Consider the following 19623-nt stretch of genomic DNA (forward strand, 5'->3'; position numbering starts at 1 on the left):
TAGTCATAAACCTTTGTTTACAGAAGTGCATGCATGCTCATGGGGAAACTTTAAACATTCCATGCTGAGATTATCCGCATTCAGAGAAAGTAGTGAATCAATTGATAATCCAACTTTTTTGTCTTTGTTTTGATCCGCATGAATCATCCCAGTATTCCAGTAATGTCCTCTAATTTCTTCTGCATGCCTTAATTGAGTTTCCCTTTCAAGGGAAAAGACATGTTTTCTATTAGCCACTTTGAACACTTTCCAGGCCATAGAATCACCTCAAATGGTATTCTTAAAGTTCTTCAAATGGCTCTGTGTGCGAGCTATGAGGTGACATCAGTCATGACAAACAAGCAGGTGTTTTTTTCAAAATATTATCCCATCGCAATCATCAAGAGACTATTTATCCCTGGACACTGAAATCAGTAGTTGGCCAAACCTGAACTTCCAATGGAAATATTACAACTGATGGATGAAAGATGTTTCTTAGAAAGATGAGAGTGGATGGAGTGAGAACAGAAGAAGACTATTGAGATAAGCGCCTTGAGTGGTTGTTTATTTTGGTTTGATTATGCGACATCTAGGGAGAAGCACTGATGGCTGCACCCCCAAACATTCGTCAACATTCCTTCTTAATTGTGGAATTCTGGATGAACATTGTGCTACATGCATGGCACAACAATGGCTGTGTGGTCTAGGGTTTATTTTTGTAGACCCAGAGCCTATTACCACTTTGCTTGTTTAGGAATCCAGCTAACAGGAGACATCGGGTTAGACTCTTTCATCCAGCTCTAAGTCAACTCAAAAGTACTGAAAACTCAAATAATACCAGCTTTTTCATCTTCTTTCAAATTTTAGGCACATGTTGTATGCTATTTCTGCACGCCTTTTTGAGAATGAATACAGTACCGCGTTGATATTGTGAGAAAATAGCACGTATAGGGTCAGTAGTAGGGTTTTCATGATATCAAATTTCAGTATTCTGTACCAATAACAATGCAATTTCACAATTCTCAAGTATTAATTCATTTACATTTATGCATTTGGCAGACGCTTTTATCCAAAGCAACTTACAGTGCACTTATTACAGGGACAGTCCCCCTGGAGCAACGTGCCTTGCTCAAGGACACAATGGTGGTGGCTGTGGGGATCGAACCACCAACCTTCTGATTACCAGTTTATCAGTTATGTGCATTAGACCACTACACCACCAACACTCCAATTCAAGAAAAGGAAACAGTTATAACAAATATCATTAACAGCTCTGTCAAGTATTATATATGAAATAGACATTCAGAAAGATACAAATAAAATATTAATTAAATGTAACATAAAGCACTGGCGACCTGTCCAGGGTGTCCCCCGCCTTTCGCCCAATGTTAGCTGGGATAGGCTCCAGCCCCCCGCGACCCTGTACACAGGATAAGCGGTTGACGATGGATGGATGTAACATAAAGCTACTTAAATGAATGATGTAATCATCACTGTATTATAATTAGATATAGGACCTAATACATGAGACCCATCCAAGAGCAGGAAATGGTTTTCTTATTTTCTTGTTTTTGGTGTTGTTTGATTAATAATGACTTCATTTTGGCAAGTCCATTATGAATGTTACATTTATATAGCGCATTTTCCGACACCACACTCAAAGCGCATTACACAGTGAACAGGGGACTCTCCTCAACCACCACCAGTGTGCAGCATCCACCTGGATGATGCGACGGCAGCCATAGTGCACCAGTATGCTCACCACACACCAGCTATTGGTTGAGAGGAGAGAGTGGAGTTATAGAGCCAATTAATGGATTATTAGGAGGCCATGATTGAGAAGGGCCAATTGGGGAATTTGGCCAGGACACCGGGGTTACACCCCTACTCTTTACAAGAAGAGTAGTACAGAAATCAGCAGTTGGCCAAACCTGAACTTCTAATGGAAATCTTACAACTGATGGATGAAAGATGTTTCTTAGAAAGAGCAGAGTGGATGGAGTGAGAACAGAAGAAGACTATTGAGATAAGCGCCTTGAGTGGTTGTTTATTTTGGTTTGATTATGAGACGTCTAGGGAGACGCACTGATGGCTGCACCCCCAAACATTCGTCAACATTCCTCCTTAATTGTGGAATTCTGGATGAACATTGTGCTACATGCATGGCACAACAATGGCTGTGTGGTCTGGGGTTTATTTTTGTAGACCGGAGCCTGTTACCGCTTATGCTGCATTTGCAATGCAAGTCCTAATGTGATGCACTGATCTGACATTTTGATTCAAATCTGTTTCTTATTCTTGCTGTTTATGTTCACTTTAGACATTATTGACTGTGTTTGTTTTAATACCTCTTCAAGACAGGCACTGTTAAATAATTCTGTGTATTTGACTGTTCAGGCTCAGGTTCCGCATTACAGAAAGCATTACGTAACGGTTTCACAATTTAAAATGGTTTAAAATGTTTTTCATACTGTTGACATCGTAATGGAATTGCATAAAGTCCATTTGTTCCAGAAATGTTCTAAAATCCAAATGAGTTAAATTAAGACAGAATCAGCTACATTTACACACCATCATATTCATCTTTTTCATGAAAGTGGAAGTGTTCCATAAAAAAAAAAAAATTCTGGTCTCCAGTGTTTTCACTCATATCGCCGTATATTCTTAGTCTTATTCTATGTGATGTTAAAAGTATTACATTTGTTAAAATTGTCAGAAGTAAATTAGTTGTATAGTGCCTATACTTCAAGTCAAGATGACGATGATTCATACGTTGATATCATTAACTTCTTTAAGCCATCATCTGCACAAGTTGAGCCTGAAATTTTTGCTTAAATGGCAGTTGTTCAAAATCTCGATCGCTCAATTTGGAAATGAGAAATAATGAAAATAAACAGAAAACAGGCAATTTATCATGGCGCCACCCAGTGGTTGCTCAGGAAAACTGTGAGTACAAATAAATCTCTAAATGAGACTTATTTTACATTCAACCATGATGGTTGAATGTAAAATTTTTAAAACTGCTGCCAATTGAGTATCACATAAATAAGATATTGGTGTGTGTTTGTTCTCATGCTCTGACGACGGCAGCTAGTCTGCCGATACACATTGGCTTTTTATTGTTTTATTGCTTAATAAAACAATTTTGATTATCAGAGATTGAGTGCCATGCTCGTTTTCAATTTTAATTTGATGTTGATAGCAGCTCCATTTGGAAGAGCACCTCTCCTTATATGATTCTTTTTGGATATTTGTTTTAAGCCATGGTAGCAGACTTCCTTTTGGATTCTTATTAAATGCTCTATGTTTTTACATCCTCGCCATCATCCAGCATGAACACATCTTGTGTGTATTCATTCACCCCTGGCTTTTGATGTTTGCCATTTTTGGGCATCCTGTAGATGTGCAATGAGAAAAATGTCTGTCGTGGCTTTGAACCAGAAATTAGTAACAGGTGAAAGGTGATACTACATTATCATCTGTCTCCATCTCTACATCCATGCTTTTCCCTCGGCTATTCAATGTGTCAGGTTCATTGATTAATAGGGTTTCCTGTGCTGTCACAGGGGTCATCTCGGGGAGGTCCTGACTTGTGTGCTTTACAATCATGAACTCTTAAGTGCTGGAGCCCTTAAACATAACGGATGTTAATGGTTTTGCCCTTAATGGAGTGCTCTGGTGTAAAATAGGCCCTTAGTACGTCGTGTTAAAAACGCTACACCCTCGTAAAAGCACCTGTCTCTGGAAAGGCACCTACTGCATGTCTTTCCATGTATTGGTCTGCTAGCTTGCAGCTAAAAGGTTCATGAGAACCAGACCAGGGAAAGAGAGAGTAAGGAAGTGACTGATTCTTGAGAGGGATGTTAAAGGCATAGTTCACCCAAAAATGAAAATTCAGATATTGTTTACTCACCCCTGTGTTGTTACCCCTTTCACCTCTTTCTTTCTTTTTCTTAACACAAAAGGAGAAAATGTGAAAAAAATATTGTACACAGTGATGTCATACAGTAGCAGTTTATTGTGACTACCTCTTCGAACTTCAGAAATATGCGAATGATGCCAGAAACTTTCATGTATTATTCCATGAGATTCATGATTTTTCTGAAAGCATACAATAAGGTTTGGTGAGAAACAAACCAAGCACGCATGTATTATTTAGTGAAACTGTTGACTGACCGTTGCTCTGCTCTGCACGTTCATGAGACTGCATCAGAGCAATATGAGATGCATATGCAAGATGGGGCTTTCAAGCAAAAACCCATTTTGTTTATCTAAAAACAGGTCCACCACAGTGATAGAAATGACAGAACACAACATAGCTGCACACAAACCAGAGAATCAAACTTACTAAATATGTCTGATGAGTAGTTGGATTAGTAGCTGAAGAATAGAGTAATCGGAAATCAAAGTAAGAGGGATTGAAGAGGCAGAGGAAGCCACAGACACACCATGTCCTAACTAGGGGTGTAATGGCTCACGGTTTGGTTTGTATCATGGTTTTAGAGTCATGGTTTCAGTATAGTTCGGTATTTGTTATGTTCGGGGGGGGGGGTACTGCCAAATTTAAAGTAAAAATATTCTAGTTGGTAACAGTCACTGCCAAGAAAACAATGGTGACAGCAGTCCTTGTTATTACAGTCATGGTTACTACAATATTACTATAGTAAAACCATGGTGATTAGGGTCCTTAACCAAAAAGAAAATCTTTCTCTAATTACTAACTCAACATTTTAAATTAATACCTGCATTATTATGCTACATGCATCAAGATAAAGTGCATTTCAAACTCAACTCAACGTATATTGATATACTGAAAAAATAAACTTGCTATTAAAATTAATATGAGAATGGATGTGACGCGAGTCGAGTATTTTAATCATAACCGGAAATCCCACATTTTCATCAACGGAGTAAGGTCAACATAACTTTGACTGTGAACACCCCAAACGCTTTAGATCTTGTTTCATGTCTGTCCAAACTAGCACCGTGTGTCAGCTTAAAGACGGAAGGGAGTGTAGTTTTGGGCTCACCTGCGGCTCTATGCGCGCCGTGCATAGAAATGAACCGCAGAGCAAATGCTTACCGAACCATGGCTGGCGAACCGTATGGTTAATTTTTTTATATTAGAGAGAACCGTTACACTACTAGTCCTAACCTGATGGCAAACGACACACGATTAAAAGTATATTTTCTTTGTTAATCAGAGTTTTTGTCACCAGCCATGACGAGCAATTGGATATTCTGTCGATTGCTTGGTTTCTATTCTCAGCATTGCACTGAGTAACCCCATCTGCTGTGAACTGGCATTGTCCAAAATCGTTCTCATAACAGTATATTGAAGCCAGCATCTCATGAGCCAGTTAAAAACTACTTGATTTTGAGAATGTTACACCTACCGATTATTTTCGCTGAGGTCTCACTCTATTCTGGCGGAGGTCTGTCACACACACACACACCAGTTCAGAATGGAGAAGAGGTGACATACATTACCACCTACTCTATCCTTCGTTAGATCGAGTACTCCATTTCGAACTAATGAGGATGGGCATAGAAATGCATCTACTCTCGGACTAAAAACATATCAGACAGGTTTACTAAGTTCAGTTCTCTGGTTTGTGTGCAGCTGTGTTGTGATAGTATTATGTGTTAGCATTGCTGTGGCGGACCTGCTTTTATAAAAACAAAACAAGTTTTCGCTTGAACGCCCGCTCTTACGAGCGAGGGGCTGTGTGAACTTTTGATCTAGTGCAGTCTCATGAATGCGAACAGGACGGCAATAGTCGGTCAACAGTTTCACTAAATACATTTGAATTTGGTTTGTTTCTCACCAAACTTCACTGTATGCTTTCAGAACAATCATGAGTCTCATGGAATAATTTTCTTCTGAATTATACTTTTGCATGTGTTTGAAGTTTGAAGAGGTGGTCACCATAAACTGCACAATAAAATTTCACAATTTCTCCCTTTGTGTTAAGAAAAAGAAAAGTAAAATATGGACTAACCCTTTAAAGTGAGCTGGAATGCTTCTACATTGACAGAATCGAGAGGGCCTTAAATAACCTTGTAATATGAATGGGATGAAACCTATTGCTGATTTGACTTACATTTACATGTGTAAAACAGTGATCTTTTCATGATCTTACAAAAGGGGCCATGAGCCTATAGTTGGAAAGTCTATTCTTCTGAAAGGCTTCGGGATATTTAGACCCTAGATTTGCACAAGTAGCAACTTCTTTTTATTGTAGAAGAGCAACCACTCATCGGTATTCTTAAAGTCCCTCCATGTTATCCCTTTGGAGCAGCATCTCATCACACTGAGATGCGAGGGGAAGTTATATTCATGGGTGAGTCACAGTGAGTGTCAAAAAAACTAATTTAGACATGAGCTTGAAGAGGCCCACCAATAAAAAAAAGAATAAAAAAAACACCAATGTGTTGCCATCCATGACCTTCCAGCTTATGCACATCAGGCAAAGTCACAACCGTCATGAATTATGTATTTGTGTAAATGGATGAAGTCATAATCCACGAGTTCATACATATTACATTTAAAAGCATTACAGTAACATGCTGCCTGTTGGGTCTGTTTCACACACTTGCTTTATTTAGATGGATGCAACCAAAGGGTAGTCTCTGAAGGGGGTTTTGGTAGTGATACAGTAATATAGCTCATAAATTAAAATTATGCCACAAAACATTAAAGCAGAAGAGTGAATGGGTGGAAATGTATTTACCTCCTTAATGATTTGTCTCATGGGAAATAAATGAGTGTAGGGCAAGAGCTTTAGGTCATCTGCACACAGGGTATCTCAATGTGATTTGCATATTTATTGCCAAGGAAGCAGGTGAAATCCAAGGATGCAAGGATAATATAAATTTGTTCGCTTCAGTTGTACAAACATACCTCTGAACATTCAACATAAATGTAATGACATAAATCAACTTAATCAAACATAAACACACAGACACAAACACATGCACCTCTGGCGCATCTTTATCCCCCTCCTGGCATTTTAGGACAATTCAACCCCAGGCGTGCATCCTCACGGCCCGGCCATGCCCTTCTCCTTGTCACACTTTTCAATACCCTGATTCAGGCCAGGAAGACCTCCGGCATGATGTACTCCCTCCCCTTCATGGAGGGGAGATGTTGCCCTTCTGGCCACAAAGCCTCAACCTCCTCGTTATCACAATTTCCAAATTGTGGGAAATCATGACATTCTTTACAATATTTGTACATGTTTTTGGCTTCTGTATACTAACATTGCTTGCCTACAGTTTTCTCTTTTATTGAGAATCATTTCAAAGCTTTGTGGAGTAGAAAATTCAAGCCAACTTCATATTTATAAAGTCATTAGGCCTTGATGTTGGATGAAATGAAAATATATACACTGGTGGCATAAAGTGGTGGTGGTGTAGTGGTCTAAGCACATAACTGGTAATCCTTTAATCAGAAGGACGCTAGTTCGAGCCCCACAGCCACCACCATTGTGTCCTTGAGCAAGGCACTTAACTCCAGGTTGCTCCGGGGGGATTGTCCCTGTAATAAGGGCTCTGTAAGTTGCTTTGGATAAAAGCGTCTGCCAAATGCAAAAAAATAAAAAATAAAAGTGGCATTCAACTGATCACAAAATATAGTCAGGACATTACTGATGTAAAAAACATATCCATAAAAAATATGGGACACACCATGATCGCTAAAATATTCTTGGGGAATATTGGAAGTTTGGAGCTTCGCAGTGCTAATTGTATGCACACAAACAATATGGCATGCTCAATGATGGCATGCAGGGACAATTCACCTAGTTGTTGTTCAATTAACTGTTTAATTGAGTTTAACTGAGTTTAATATTATACTCAATATGTTAAAACATATATATTTGGAAGACATGAAAATGTACTGCAGAGTTCAAATTACCCATTAACTTTCTATGTTTTTTCTTAGGAAGGTTGATTGATTGATTGATTTTTATTCACATAGGGCTTATATCTAATTATGCAAAGGGGTGACTTGAAAAAAATGTAGTCGTGAATGCGCAGATTGACTGAATTACTTTTGTAATACAGCTCCTTGTTTGAAACACAACGATTAATCAGATGACACATTAGGGTAATTAGGGTATTTCAAAACCAATGACAGAAAATGGGAGTAGGTTAAAAGCATGAGGCTCTTTGCTGGCTTTCCTTTTTAATTACAAATCTTGCAGGTATTTAACTCCCTCCACACTTGACATCCATTCAGCTGCAAAGAATTGTCAGTGTTTTCTTCCCTTAGCTTTGTATTCTGTTTCTGATGTTAAACGGAACCCCTTGTGTCTTCGTTTCTGGCTCAGGGCCTATCTGGACATAAAGGAGCTAAAAGAGATTCTCAAGCTGGATGGCTCCACACACCTGAATATCTTCTTTGCCAATTCCTCTGACGAAGACCTGGCTGGAGTCGCTACCTGGCCGTGGGACAAGGATGCGCTGACACATCTAGGTACAGACAAATTACGCAGTCTAGGTCAAGAGTTTGAGTTTGAGATTTTGCAGTCATTTCATGATGAGTTGTTTTTTTTTTTTTTTTAAGAATGTCTTAGCACCCTATGTTATGGCCAGCACAACTTATTCAATTTATAAATAACGTGTAGAGGGATTTGACTAGGAAGTATAGAATAATTTCACTGTATTTTTCCTTTCTTAGGTGGAATTGTTCTGAATCCTTCTTTCTATGGTACATTTGGTCACACTCATACCATGATCCATGAGATCGGTCACAGTTTGGGACTATACCATGTGTTCAGGGGGATCTCTGAGATTGAGTCCTGTAATGATGCATGTTTAGAGACTGAGCCCTCACTAGAAACTGGAGATCTGTGTGCCGACACCAACCCAACTCCCAAGTACAAGCACTGCAGGGACCCTGAGCCAGGCAACGAAACATGTGGCAATCGCAACTTTGTCCATACGCCTTTTAATAATTACATGAGTTATGCAGGTAAGAAACATACAATCTCAATCACAAAGCCTCACACACAACAGAAATCACACAAAGGACTGGTGTAAAGGACTAAAGTTGCTTTCACACTGACTGACTTCTGTATTGTTGTTCACTCTACAGTATATTATCCAACTACATTATCCAACTGTTTCAGGAGGCAAATCGTGGGAACTCCACTGTGGATGCCACATTATGTTGCTGTCCATTTAAATAAAACTACAATTTGGTCAAATTTATCACAGCGTCAACGGTTGCATCACTCATGTCACTCAAATTGTCAACTCTATGAAATTGAGTGACTTCACTGTAAATCGCTGTTGCAGTCCATGCACCTTAGTGAGCCAACAATTACAACATTACAAACTTTGATTTGAAGCAAAATAATTATTTGAATATCGGACAAAAAGACAAAGGTACAAGACAAGGTGTCTTTCAATTGGGCATAAACTTTAATTCCGTAATTACATAATTGAATTCTAAACATTGGAAAAATATGAAAGTATTTCTTTAGTTGTTGATGAAGTATAGAAACAATATTTTTATAGTTTTATTGCAAAATATTCAGACATATACCAATGGTTCAGAAGTTTGAGAGTGTCGAGAGACGTCTTTCGAAGTGGAGGTCACTGCAGAGTTCATTTGGTGCACTTTGTGGCTGCAATTCTCTAATTGGTAAATTGTTTCCCTTGAGGATCAGGGGTAGTATTGTTTGTACCAGGACGTGTGTTATTAAACATTAAGTTTGAAAGTTTGAATAAAGTTTAAATAATGTGGATTGATGGCTACAACAGAAGCATGTACCATCGATTAACAACCTCGGATCTCACTGTAGGTCTCGCTTTAAAGGCTTATAATGTATGCATGACTGCTGTGTGCATATTTCCTTTTGATTTGTAACTAGTAGCACCGAATAAACATGCAAAAATAAATAAATATAAAAAAATGAACAGCATGTAGTCTTCCTAAAACATTATGTTTATATTTGTGACAAGAGGGACAAAGTTGGGAAATTTTAAATAATACCAAGCAATATTAAGTTTTTTGTAATCAGATTGTTTAATATGTCTCCAGGAGTGTTGGTTATTCATGATTTTGAGACACTACAGGCATAACAATACATAAACTATATATAATAGTACAAAAACCAAAAAACTATACAATTAAAAAGTATGTTTAAGTTATTTTCTAATTTGGCAAAAAAAAATAAAATAAATAATAATAATCTTAAAGTTCTCTCTTTGCACTGTCAAAAAAACTAGTGCTAGCCAGTGCTGAAGCATTATACCAATCAGAAATTAGTAATGGCCAGCATCATCCAATCACTGCCAACCTTGTACTCTGAATCTATATATTGATAACCATTGTCTCATATCTGCCAAATATGTTGAGTGATCCAAACATCATCTGCAGTCTGAAACTGAACTTTTGGTCAGATGTTAGGAGGTAATGCACTTGGCTGCATAGGAAAGCTTTTGAAGGATTTCTTTCTCCCTATTTAGTGAATGACTTAACCTCCAGTGTGCTGTCTGTCTGCACTGGTCTCAAAACAGTAAATGCACTTATTTTCATTGTAACTCCATATAAAGCCTCTTAAAGCAAATTGATTTTCTCCATGTGAAAAAGCACATGTAAATATCAAATTTCTATTGAAAAAATAGCGCTATTGTCCACTATAGTGGTCATTGTGTTTAACAGGGTGCATTTTCATGATAACATTTCTCAAATGTAATAAATTGCATATTGGATGAAACTAGAGATACAAATCTTTTGACACAAACAGGTTTCAATGTAAAAACTTAATTAGGTTTCTTACCAGATGTACATTTGTTGGCGTTTCTCCCAAACACAAACCGTCGTTAATTGACTGGATGGTTAAATGGAATCTAATTATCACAACAGTCAGGTTGTTTCTCATTGAATATCCTATTCCTATTCAGGATATTTCTCATTGAATATCCTATTTCACTCTAAAAATGTCACATTGTATAAGTTAAATGGCTTACGACTGCTATTTAATTTTAATTTAATGTATCAGTTATACATTTGATATTTTATCTTCTCTGCAAGAAGATACTCTTGCATGTGCTATGGCCTACCAATAATCAGGCATAATAAGTGAATTTACACCCTCTTTTCCCCAGATGACGACTGCACTGATTCCTTCACACTCAACCAGGTGGCTCGCATGCACTGCTATCTGGACCTCATCTACCAGACATGGCAACCCAACTACAGGCCACCTCCTGTCCCTATGGCGCCCCAAGTGGTAGAACAGGAACAAGACTCCATTACTCTTGATTGGTTTCCACCCATCTCTGGCCACTTTTATGACAGGTGAAATGAGGATGCAATGACATAGTGTATACGTTAATTACTAGTTTTTACAAAATCATGTGCTTGTATGTAGCAAAATAGACATGGGAAATGTGATGTGCTCTTTGGGGATATGCAATATGATATATGAAAAGTCATGGGGACCCACTTTATATTCGGTGGCTTTAACTACTATGTACTTAACCATGTGATACAATGCACTTATTAGGTACACACACGTTGTTGCATTGCTGTTACATTTAAAGTACTTGTATGTAATTACATTTGTAGTTACACTGGTAACTTTGTCCCTAACCTTAACCCAACCCTTACCCCAAAACTCAACTCAAACCCCTACCCTTACTCCTAAACCTACCGTACCTCAACCTCAGTAGCAGCAAATGTGGGTATTTTGCAGAACAACATGTAGTTACCCAGTGAATACATAGTCTTGTATGTATTTAATGTCAATACACAGTAGTTAAGGCCACCTAATATAAAGTGTGTCCAGTCATGGAATATAAATCTGGAAGCAGGCAGAGAGGAGACATGTCCAAGCATGTTCTGTTTTTAGAAATATTGAAAGAGGAGAAGTTGGACACATTTTGTAATTGTTCTTGGGTACAGTAAAACAGCAAAACAACCCAGAATTTGCAGTCTCTGCCAAACAGACATGTTTTTCAATCACTAACACATGCTGTCAATTATTAGGACTTTTTCCAACCTGTGTTTAACTTGCCATGCCGTAGATACAGTGGAATTTATTTAAATTGCTTTCCAAAATTATCTCGTTGGCTCAGGATACATTTCATGACTCAGAGCTGTGATATTTTGTATCATTTTTGAACGCAGTCTATGCTATTTATTTGTGGCCCCACAGATTTTCCATTAGGGACTGTTATGTGAATGACAGGTGGAATCCACTGAGGCGAACAGTTGGGGAAGCTCCTCAAAGGAGCATGTTCAGACATGCTGGTCTCAGGCTTGCTGCTTGCATCATGTGGCTGCATTTGTTTTTATGCATACAACATTCAAACACAATAGTCTGATTGTTTCATCAAAAACACAGTTTGACATTTCCCTCTGGCATAAGTCCTCAATGACTCATTGGAGCTGATACTGGAATCTCACACCTGTATATTCGCAGTACATATAATTTATGATATCAGCTGTGGGTGGGAATCGAAATTATTATTTCGAATATTATTATTATTTCATAATCAGAATAAGTTCCTTTATAAAAAAATACTTGAATCACTTCTATTCGTGTTTCTTGAACGAATGCATTTTTCCAACGATGTTGATCGAACACTGTAATAAACTATTCTGACATCTTCAGCTGCATGCAAATGAAGTGATTTTGCAGTCGACGGATTGGGGGGAATCTATCTTAAAATTTGATGTCGTATCAAGAGGATCGTTACTCACATACAATTGATACAAAGGTTTTTACTAAACTATTTATATTATTAACTTACTATATATGTTTTTCATTTTCAGCTATGAATATTCAAATAAAAAAAATGTATATACTTGTATATGCAAATAGTTGATTGAATCTATTTCGCCTTCCACTCATCTTTAAATGCACAGTAAGACACTTACAATGGAACTAAATGGGGCCTGTCCATAAATGCTAAATTACAAACACTTTCAAAGCTATAGCCACAAGATGTAAATATGTTATGTGTTAACATGATTTAAGTGTGATAGAAGTGCTTACTAACATATCTGTATTAAGTTAGATTCAGTGATTATAAGGTTTCATTGGTACAATAAGGTTGTAATATTGGATATACAGTAACTTTAAACAGATCGTTTAAAGGTTAGAAAGCGGTTAGAAAACTTCCATCAAAATTACCTTACTGTAACCTCATTTATATCTAAGTATTTTTTTTAATATGGAAATTAACATTATGCCACTAATGCTTTTAATTGAGCTTAACATTGAACCCAGAACCCTTTTATGAAATCTATAGGGAACCTTAAAGTTGTAGTAAATTATTTTTTCATGGAAAAGTATGCAAAAACTTTTCCAACTCCCTTAAAGATATTAATGAAATAAGTGTCCTGAGATATCTCACCATTCTTTGTGACAGCTGTAGACTTTGTAAACAGCAAACAAAAATGTATCCGTGGGCCTCGGACATTCACACTTTTCACCTGTCAATCATTTTGCTCGATCTCAAAGAGTTGAATTAGAAGTGAATCATCGAGGCTATGATTCATAATATTTGTGATTTGAGGGTGCTATTGTGCATTTACATTTACATTTATGCATTTGGCAGACGCTTTTATCCAAAGCGACTTACAGAGCCCTTCTTACAGGGACAATCCCCCCAGAGCAACCTGGAGTTAAGTGCCTTGCTCAAGGACACAATGGTGATGGCTGTGGGGCTTGAACCAGCATCCTTCTGATTATCAGATTACCAGTTATGTGTTTAGACCACTACAACACCACCACTTGTGCCAATGTTGAATTTGACAGCCACAGGAACAAACAATGCTGCTCTTATGCTCGGTTTTGGTCTCAAAATTATATTTGGAGGGAGTGATGATCTGAGAGTGATTATTTGTGATGATCTCCCTTTCCCCCACTCTCACATGCTTAACAGCTGTTGTTGTCAAAATAAATATTGACAACCACCATCTCACTTGTCGTCCACTAAAAGTTGAAGCCGACATCTATCCTGACCTTGTTCTGCTGAGCCGTATCTAAGTTGCATTCTGTCTCTCTCTGTTGGTTTCCTAGAGAAGTGGGATCAGTATGTGATAAATGCACTGAGGGTCGCGTCCTCCTGCAGTACGCCTCCAATTCGTGGTCTCCGCGACCCTGCTCCCCATCTGGCCACTGGAGCCCCAGAGAAGCAGAGGGTGAGTTTCTTCCTACCTCCATCATGAAGAATCATCACTCTGAATGTAAAATAATTTGTTTGAAACATTGCATTTGGCTAATCGTACACACAGTTGAGGCATATTTGGAGAATCATCATACTGACTGCATAACAGACGTATGTTGTGTCTAAGATACAAGTGCCAAAAGTGCCTGAATATTATACATTTTTCACCTACCCCAATAAAACACATGTGTCATAGTCGTGATTAACTCGTCTACCGTCTACTTTCTGGACAAGTGTGATTTAAATGAAAGCGAAAGTCTTGGGAATGTATCTGTGGTCTGCACGTCTCCTTGGAATGATGCTTGTTTGAATCCTTCTCCAGAATTCAGAAGACTGTACTGTCTGTGCAACCAAAATAGAAAACCTCATCTGGCAATGTTTTGGGCCCACTGAAACTCATTACGAATCTCCCCTCTGAGGGATACTTACACAGTCATACATGTGCGTGCGCTCTTCAGGTCAGAGGCATGAGGCTGGCAGTGTCTCATGAGTTAATGACTCGCATCTCAAAGGAAAAGTTTGTTGTCTGTTGCCCTGACAAATTTGCATGCATCCCCACAAGTAAGATTCTCATTTCATATTCTCCTGGTATTTTATACAAACCTTTGGATCTACTCCACAATACATTTTGAATTCTTGCATTGTAGAGTTTGTCGTTTTAAGATAACTCAAATGCAGAGAATCCATGAGATATGGAGATTTTCCAATGGTCATTACATTTCTGCAAAACCTGCATCAGCAAAACGGTTTGCAAAAATGAAAAGTGTATCCAAACGTATTTTCCAAATACTCTTCTTGTCTGCCATTGGTCATAAAACAGATAGTCCTGCCTCAAACTTCTTCAACTGTGCGTCATCGTTTCCTCGCTCCTCTATCCTTGACTCCTTAAATGCAATGTAAGGACCCAGGATGGAGGAAACATCCCAAGGACGCTTGAGCCAGGAAGCACAGGAACATCCTATGCGGAAGTCGAAGACCAAATACTTGACGGATACATACATTCTCCTCCCCTTTTACATCTGGCAAAACAAAATTAAAATAAACCATGCCACATGCTTTAACAGTGCATCTTGAATTATTAGGTTTTATTATTAATTGGAAAAATCTAATTTATCAAGTTTCAACAAGATAACGGGAAACGCTCTGAGGTAATGCGGCTGAGCAAAGACGGTGCTTTGAAGTGACGCTTGAGTGAGCAGGATATTCCATTTTACAAATACATCTTTCTTCTATTCCTTCGTTGTAATTTCCTTTCCCTGCAGCCTTTCCTCGTTTTTGTGATATTAAAGTCTCTCTTATTAGCAATTATTTTATTTAAAATGATATAAGGAAATCAAAATCACAATTGAAGTGAACACATTCAAACTAAATACACATCATACAAATTTTGTAAATCTAAGAGAAAAAAATACAATTGCTTTCAGACATTTGCGGATTGAACATTTTTAACTCTGTAGTATACATCTCTGGTGCAATTGCTTGATGTGAAAATAGTACTGTATTTTACATATAGTATAGTTGAATCTGTAGACTACATAAAACAAAAAAACAAAACAAACAGTGATTGATTTCTAACTCAATAAGATTTCTTTAGAGTCCCATTAGAGTTAAGGATTATTATTTATGCATATTGTAAATGAATCCTTGTCTTGTTAGGGCATCATGACCGTAGGCGTCATGCAGGATATGGTTGTTAAAGGTGCGCTATTATCTACTTTTGGTGTTTCCCATCCCCCATGCGAACACAGACGCAGGTGATGTGGGTGGGCTTGACGCTTCAAAAGATTAAATGAGATTTGGATGTTTAGATTTTCACCCAGATCTTTGAACTACCCTCACACTATGGTTCTGTATTAATGTAATTAGTTGAATCATAATCTTTATCATGTAACCATGAACACTGCCACTCTATGCTAACTACCGCCTATGGTTTTACCTTTTTATTACACAATCATGGCAACAAAGATGAGTTAATGTGTTAATAATATGCAGTATAAAACCAAATGAGCAACAGTAATTTTACCGGACACAGAGTCAGTACCAGCCACAGCACAAAATGGAATGAAATGTAAACAAAAACCATGCATTGCTGAAATACGCTCACGATAATAGCCCTCCTTTAACACCCATATCCTGCGAGACGATATCAAATGTTACTATTTATATGTGGTTGAATGTGCATTTATGCAATAAAGGCATATCATTTGTCTGGTGGTTGCATTTTACTTTTTCCACACGTACAAACAACATAAAGAAGCAGGTTTCAATCCTGTAACCTCTGGCTCGAGAGCCAAAAACACTCCCAATAAGCTATCAATTCACATACATGTAGTAAAGGTTTCCTGTACTCCACACCATCCTCTATACCTTTAGAATTAAAAACTAGAAAGAACTTTAAAATAAGGACATATATATTTCATTACGCTCATGAGCGAGGTTTCAACTGAAACATTATATTTTAGTCTGTCATTTCAGTATAGTTATTAAATAAAATATTATTTTCATAATCATTTTATTTAAAAAAAAAGTATGAAGATGCAGTTGACATGCAGGGGCTAAAGAGAATCTGTGTTTTTTATTTTAAATGGTTATTAAATGATGCCCTAAGATGCCGCATAACAATCTGATATAATGTGTGTTGAAAGGCCTTCGCATGCCTGGGACTCAGGAGCACCTGCACTTAAAACTGTTCTGGCGGATTGTTAGGACCCACAATGAAGACCAGCTTTGGGTTAAACACTTCCGAATTTCAAGAGCTGTGTTCGAAGAATTTCATTGGGCCAGTAACACCAAGTCATCACACACTCATAACATGTGCACGAATGGTCAAAACCAGTGGCGGAGCTAGGGGGTGACCAAGGGTGGCCGTGGCCACCATGGACCAAAGTCTGGCCACCCCATGGGCCACCCCACTCGCAATTGCTCTTTTAGCCATTTTTTCTGTCTTTTTTTTTGTTGCACAATTTAGTTCTTTAGAGGTGAAATAATTTCTGTACAAATGTACAAACTTAACCTGTGCGCACACCTAGGTCGCCAAACCTCTCAGTCCTGGGTGTCATTGTATCCACTGACAGAGTGTTGGACTTTGAACTCGGAGGTCCACGGCTCAAACCCAGTCAAACAAGCAAGCTAACACCTGAGACGAAAGTGTTATAGAAGCAACAAATGCAACAAAAATATGCTTTTTATTTTGTATTTTGTTTGTGGACAGTTAGACTTAGATTAGTTAGTTAAGGGTAAAGATGTCTGTTTTGCTTTTTTAGAAAACCTTTGGTGAAGTTTAGGTTAAAGGGATGTACATTTTGCTCATTGAAACCTCCATCTAACACCTTAAAATCTTGTCTGATTACGACATAATATCACTTGCTTTTGGCACCCCCAGCTGACATTTCACTGGGAAACTGCAGCAAAATGTGTAATAAGACACATAAATTTATTTAGCAAAAATGATGCCATGGTCACGTAATGTTCATGGGATCAGGCTGCCAGTTCTTGAGCTGGGTGTTCCATTTTGTTTGTTGGTGTTATTATAAGTGGTAATCTGGCACTGTAGTTAATTTCAAATTTTATAATGAGTGATCATTGCAGCTGTTGAGTGACAGATGTCTGAAAAAAATCCTTTCACTGACAGATGTACAGAACAAGTTATGAAATTAATTATGTTAAATATTTAATGGATCATCATTGACCATCAATAATAACTATTTATTAAAACAGTCAAATATAATTTGCCACTATAACCAAATGACTATCTGCACATAACCAAGGTTCACCACTTTAAGGTTCTCCCTAAACTGTCCCCACTACTTTTTAAAACAAAGTGACATCCATGATCATGACCATGGCTCAAACTTGCTCCTCATTCTTACATCTTCAAAAGCGGCTTGTCTTTTAACGCAGTGTTTCCCAACCTTTTTTCTGCCACGGCACACTTTTTACGACTAAAAAATTCTACGGCACACCACTATCCCACATAGGCTAACCATCGTCAATATTTTCCCTTTTCAAGAACTTGTCCATGTTTTCTGTCCGTCTTAGTAGCGTGTTTACGTTGAATGTTTTAAATTCGCATATGCGTTAGACTTTCTCATTGTCCACCATTTTGATGGACAGGGTCATAAAAATTCCGTCATAATCTATTATTACCCGTCATTTTAATTTTCATATTTTAATAATAATAAGCCATTTAATAGCTTTTATATTCGTTCACATTTTCATTTTTAATCATGAACTTACTGGATGAGCATACAGCACATAAATATGCATTTATTTATTTATGAAGAGAACAGATGAACAACAGAGACACCACATGAAGCAGATGAATGCACTAAAACACAACATATGAACAACGCAATATTACAAAAAACAAATACGATTTAAATATGAACAAAACACTTAAAAATTAACTGAACAGAACTCAATCGACAACTCGAATCTTCCTCCTGGTCCGCGTTGACTTAAACTGGGTGCTCGTCTATGCGTAAGCAAACGCATCAAGGGAGACTGATGCTGAGGCAATTATCATTTGATTTTGTGTCTTTGCCTCGGACAGACGACTTCTCGTGGAAGTTTTAATTTGGTTCTGGAGGCTGAAACCAGCGTTAAACGGTGCATTGCCCTCCACATGACAAGAGTTGCAGAGAGCATCACAGAGGGGCGATTTTATGAGTTTGACGCATAAAAAGCAGGAGGTGTGCAAAATAAACATTGAAAACATGTATTTGGAAGAGAGTAAAAAGCTTGCAATTGCTTTGATAGGAGACAGTAATAAAAGTACTTGTTTAGGTCGAAGTGTTTTCTTGGTGAATTTAAATGAGTTAAATAACCGGGGCCTCTGATATTATTAAATGATAAGGTAATATTTAATTTAAAGAAATTATGAGACATTCAATGTCTCTTCACAAATCTGGATAGTTTTTAAATATTTCTTGTTGCTTAGTTCTCTCAAAGACATTATTGCTGAAGCAAAAACGTGTGTGAAAAACACTTTGGTGTGACGTCACTTCATAGACTTCAATGTATTCTGCAGCGCTGACGTGATTCATGTGATGACCCTTAACGCGTATAAATATCACTCACTTTTGCACATTAATCACTGCTCTTCACAATCACAAAAGTGACCGATTATGGTTTCAAAATGGTGAATTTCTCTTAAAGGTGAGGAGTTTGGATCCCTGAAATTATTATTATATATATAAAAAAAATATTTTTGGAATTTTATAATTTTCCACGGCACACCTGACAATCTTTCATGGCACACAATAGTTGGGAAACACTGTTTTAACACTTCTGTTCTTGGAAAGTATGATTACATGCTTACAAAAAACTGAAATTGCTAAAAGAGAAACATTTTGTCAATCTCAGTAAGTCTTTTACTGAAACTGTGAAGTGATCAGTGAGCAGGAGGTGGATTTTTTTCTTTTATAAATAGTCTACACAGCTGTGCTGCTC

General features: G+C 37.7%; 1 protein-coding gene across 1 annotated transcript in view; it reads left to right on the forward strand.

The window, feature by feature from the left end:
• The window catches only part of pappaa (pregnancy-associated plasma protein A, pappalysin 1a), a 173823-nt gene that overhangs the window by 12964 nt on the left and 141236 nt on the right, over positions 1 to 19623 (forward strand). The window contains exons 4-7 of the mRNA XM_052118971.1: positions 8313 to 8458; positions 8663 to 8956; positions 11101 to 11293; positions 14025 to 14146. Coding sequence (XP_051974931.1) covers positions 8313 to 8458; positions 8663 to 8956; positions 11101 to 11293; positions 14025 to 14146 — 755 coding nt within the window. The remainder of the gene's footprint in view (positions 1 to 8312; positions 8459 to 8662; positions 8957 to 11100; positions 11294 to 14024; positions 14147 to 19623) is intronic.

This window comes from Xyrauchen texanus, chromosome 4, assembly GCF_025860055.1.
Source record: "Xyrauchen texanus isolate HMW12.3.18 chromosome 4, RBS_HiC_50CHRs, whole genome shotgun sequence".
Taxonomy (NCBI): domain Eukaryota; kingdom Metazoa; phylum Chordata; class Actinopteri; order Cypriniformes; family Catostomidae; genus Xyrauchen; species Xyrauchen texanus.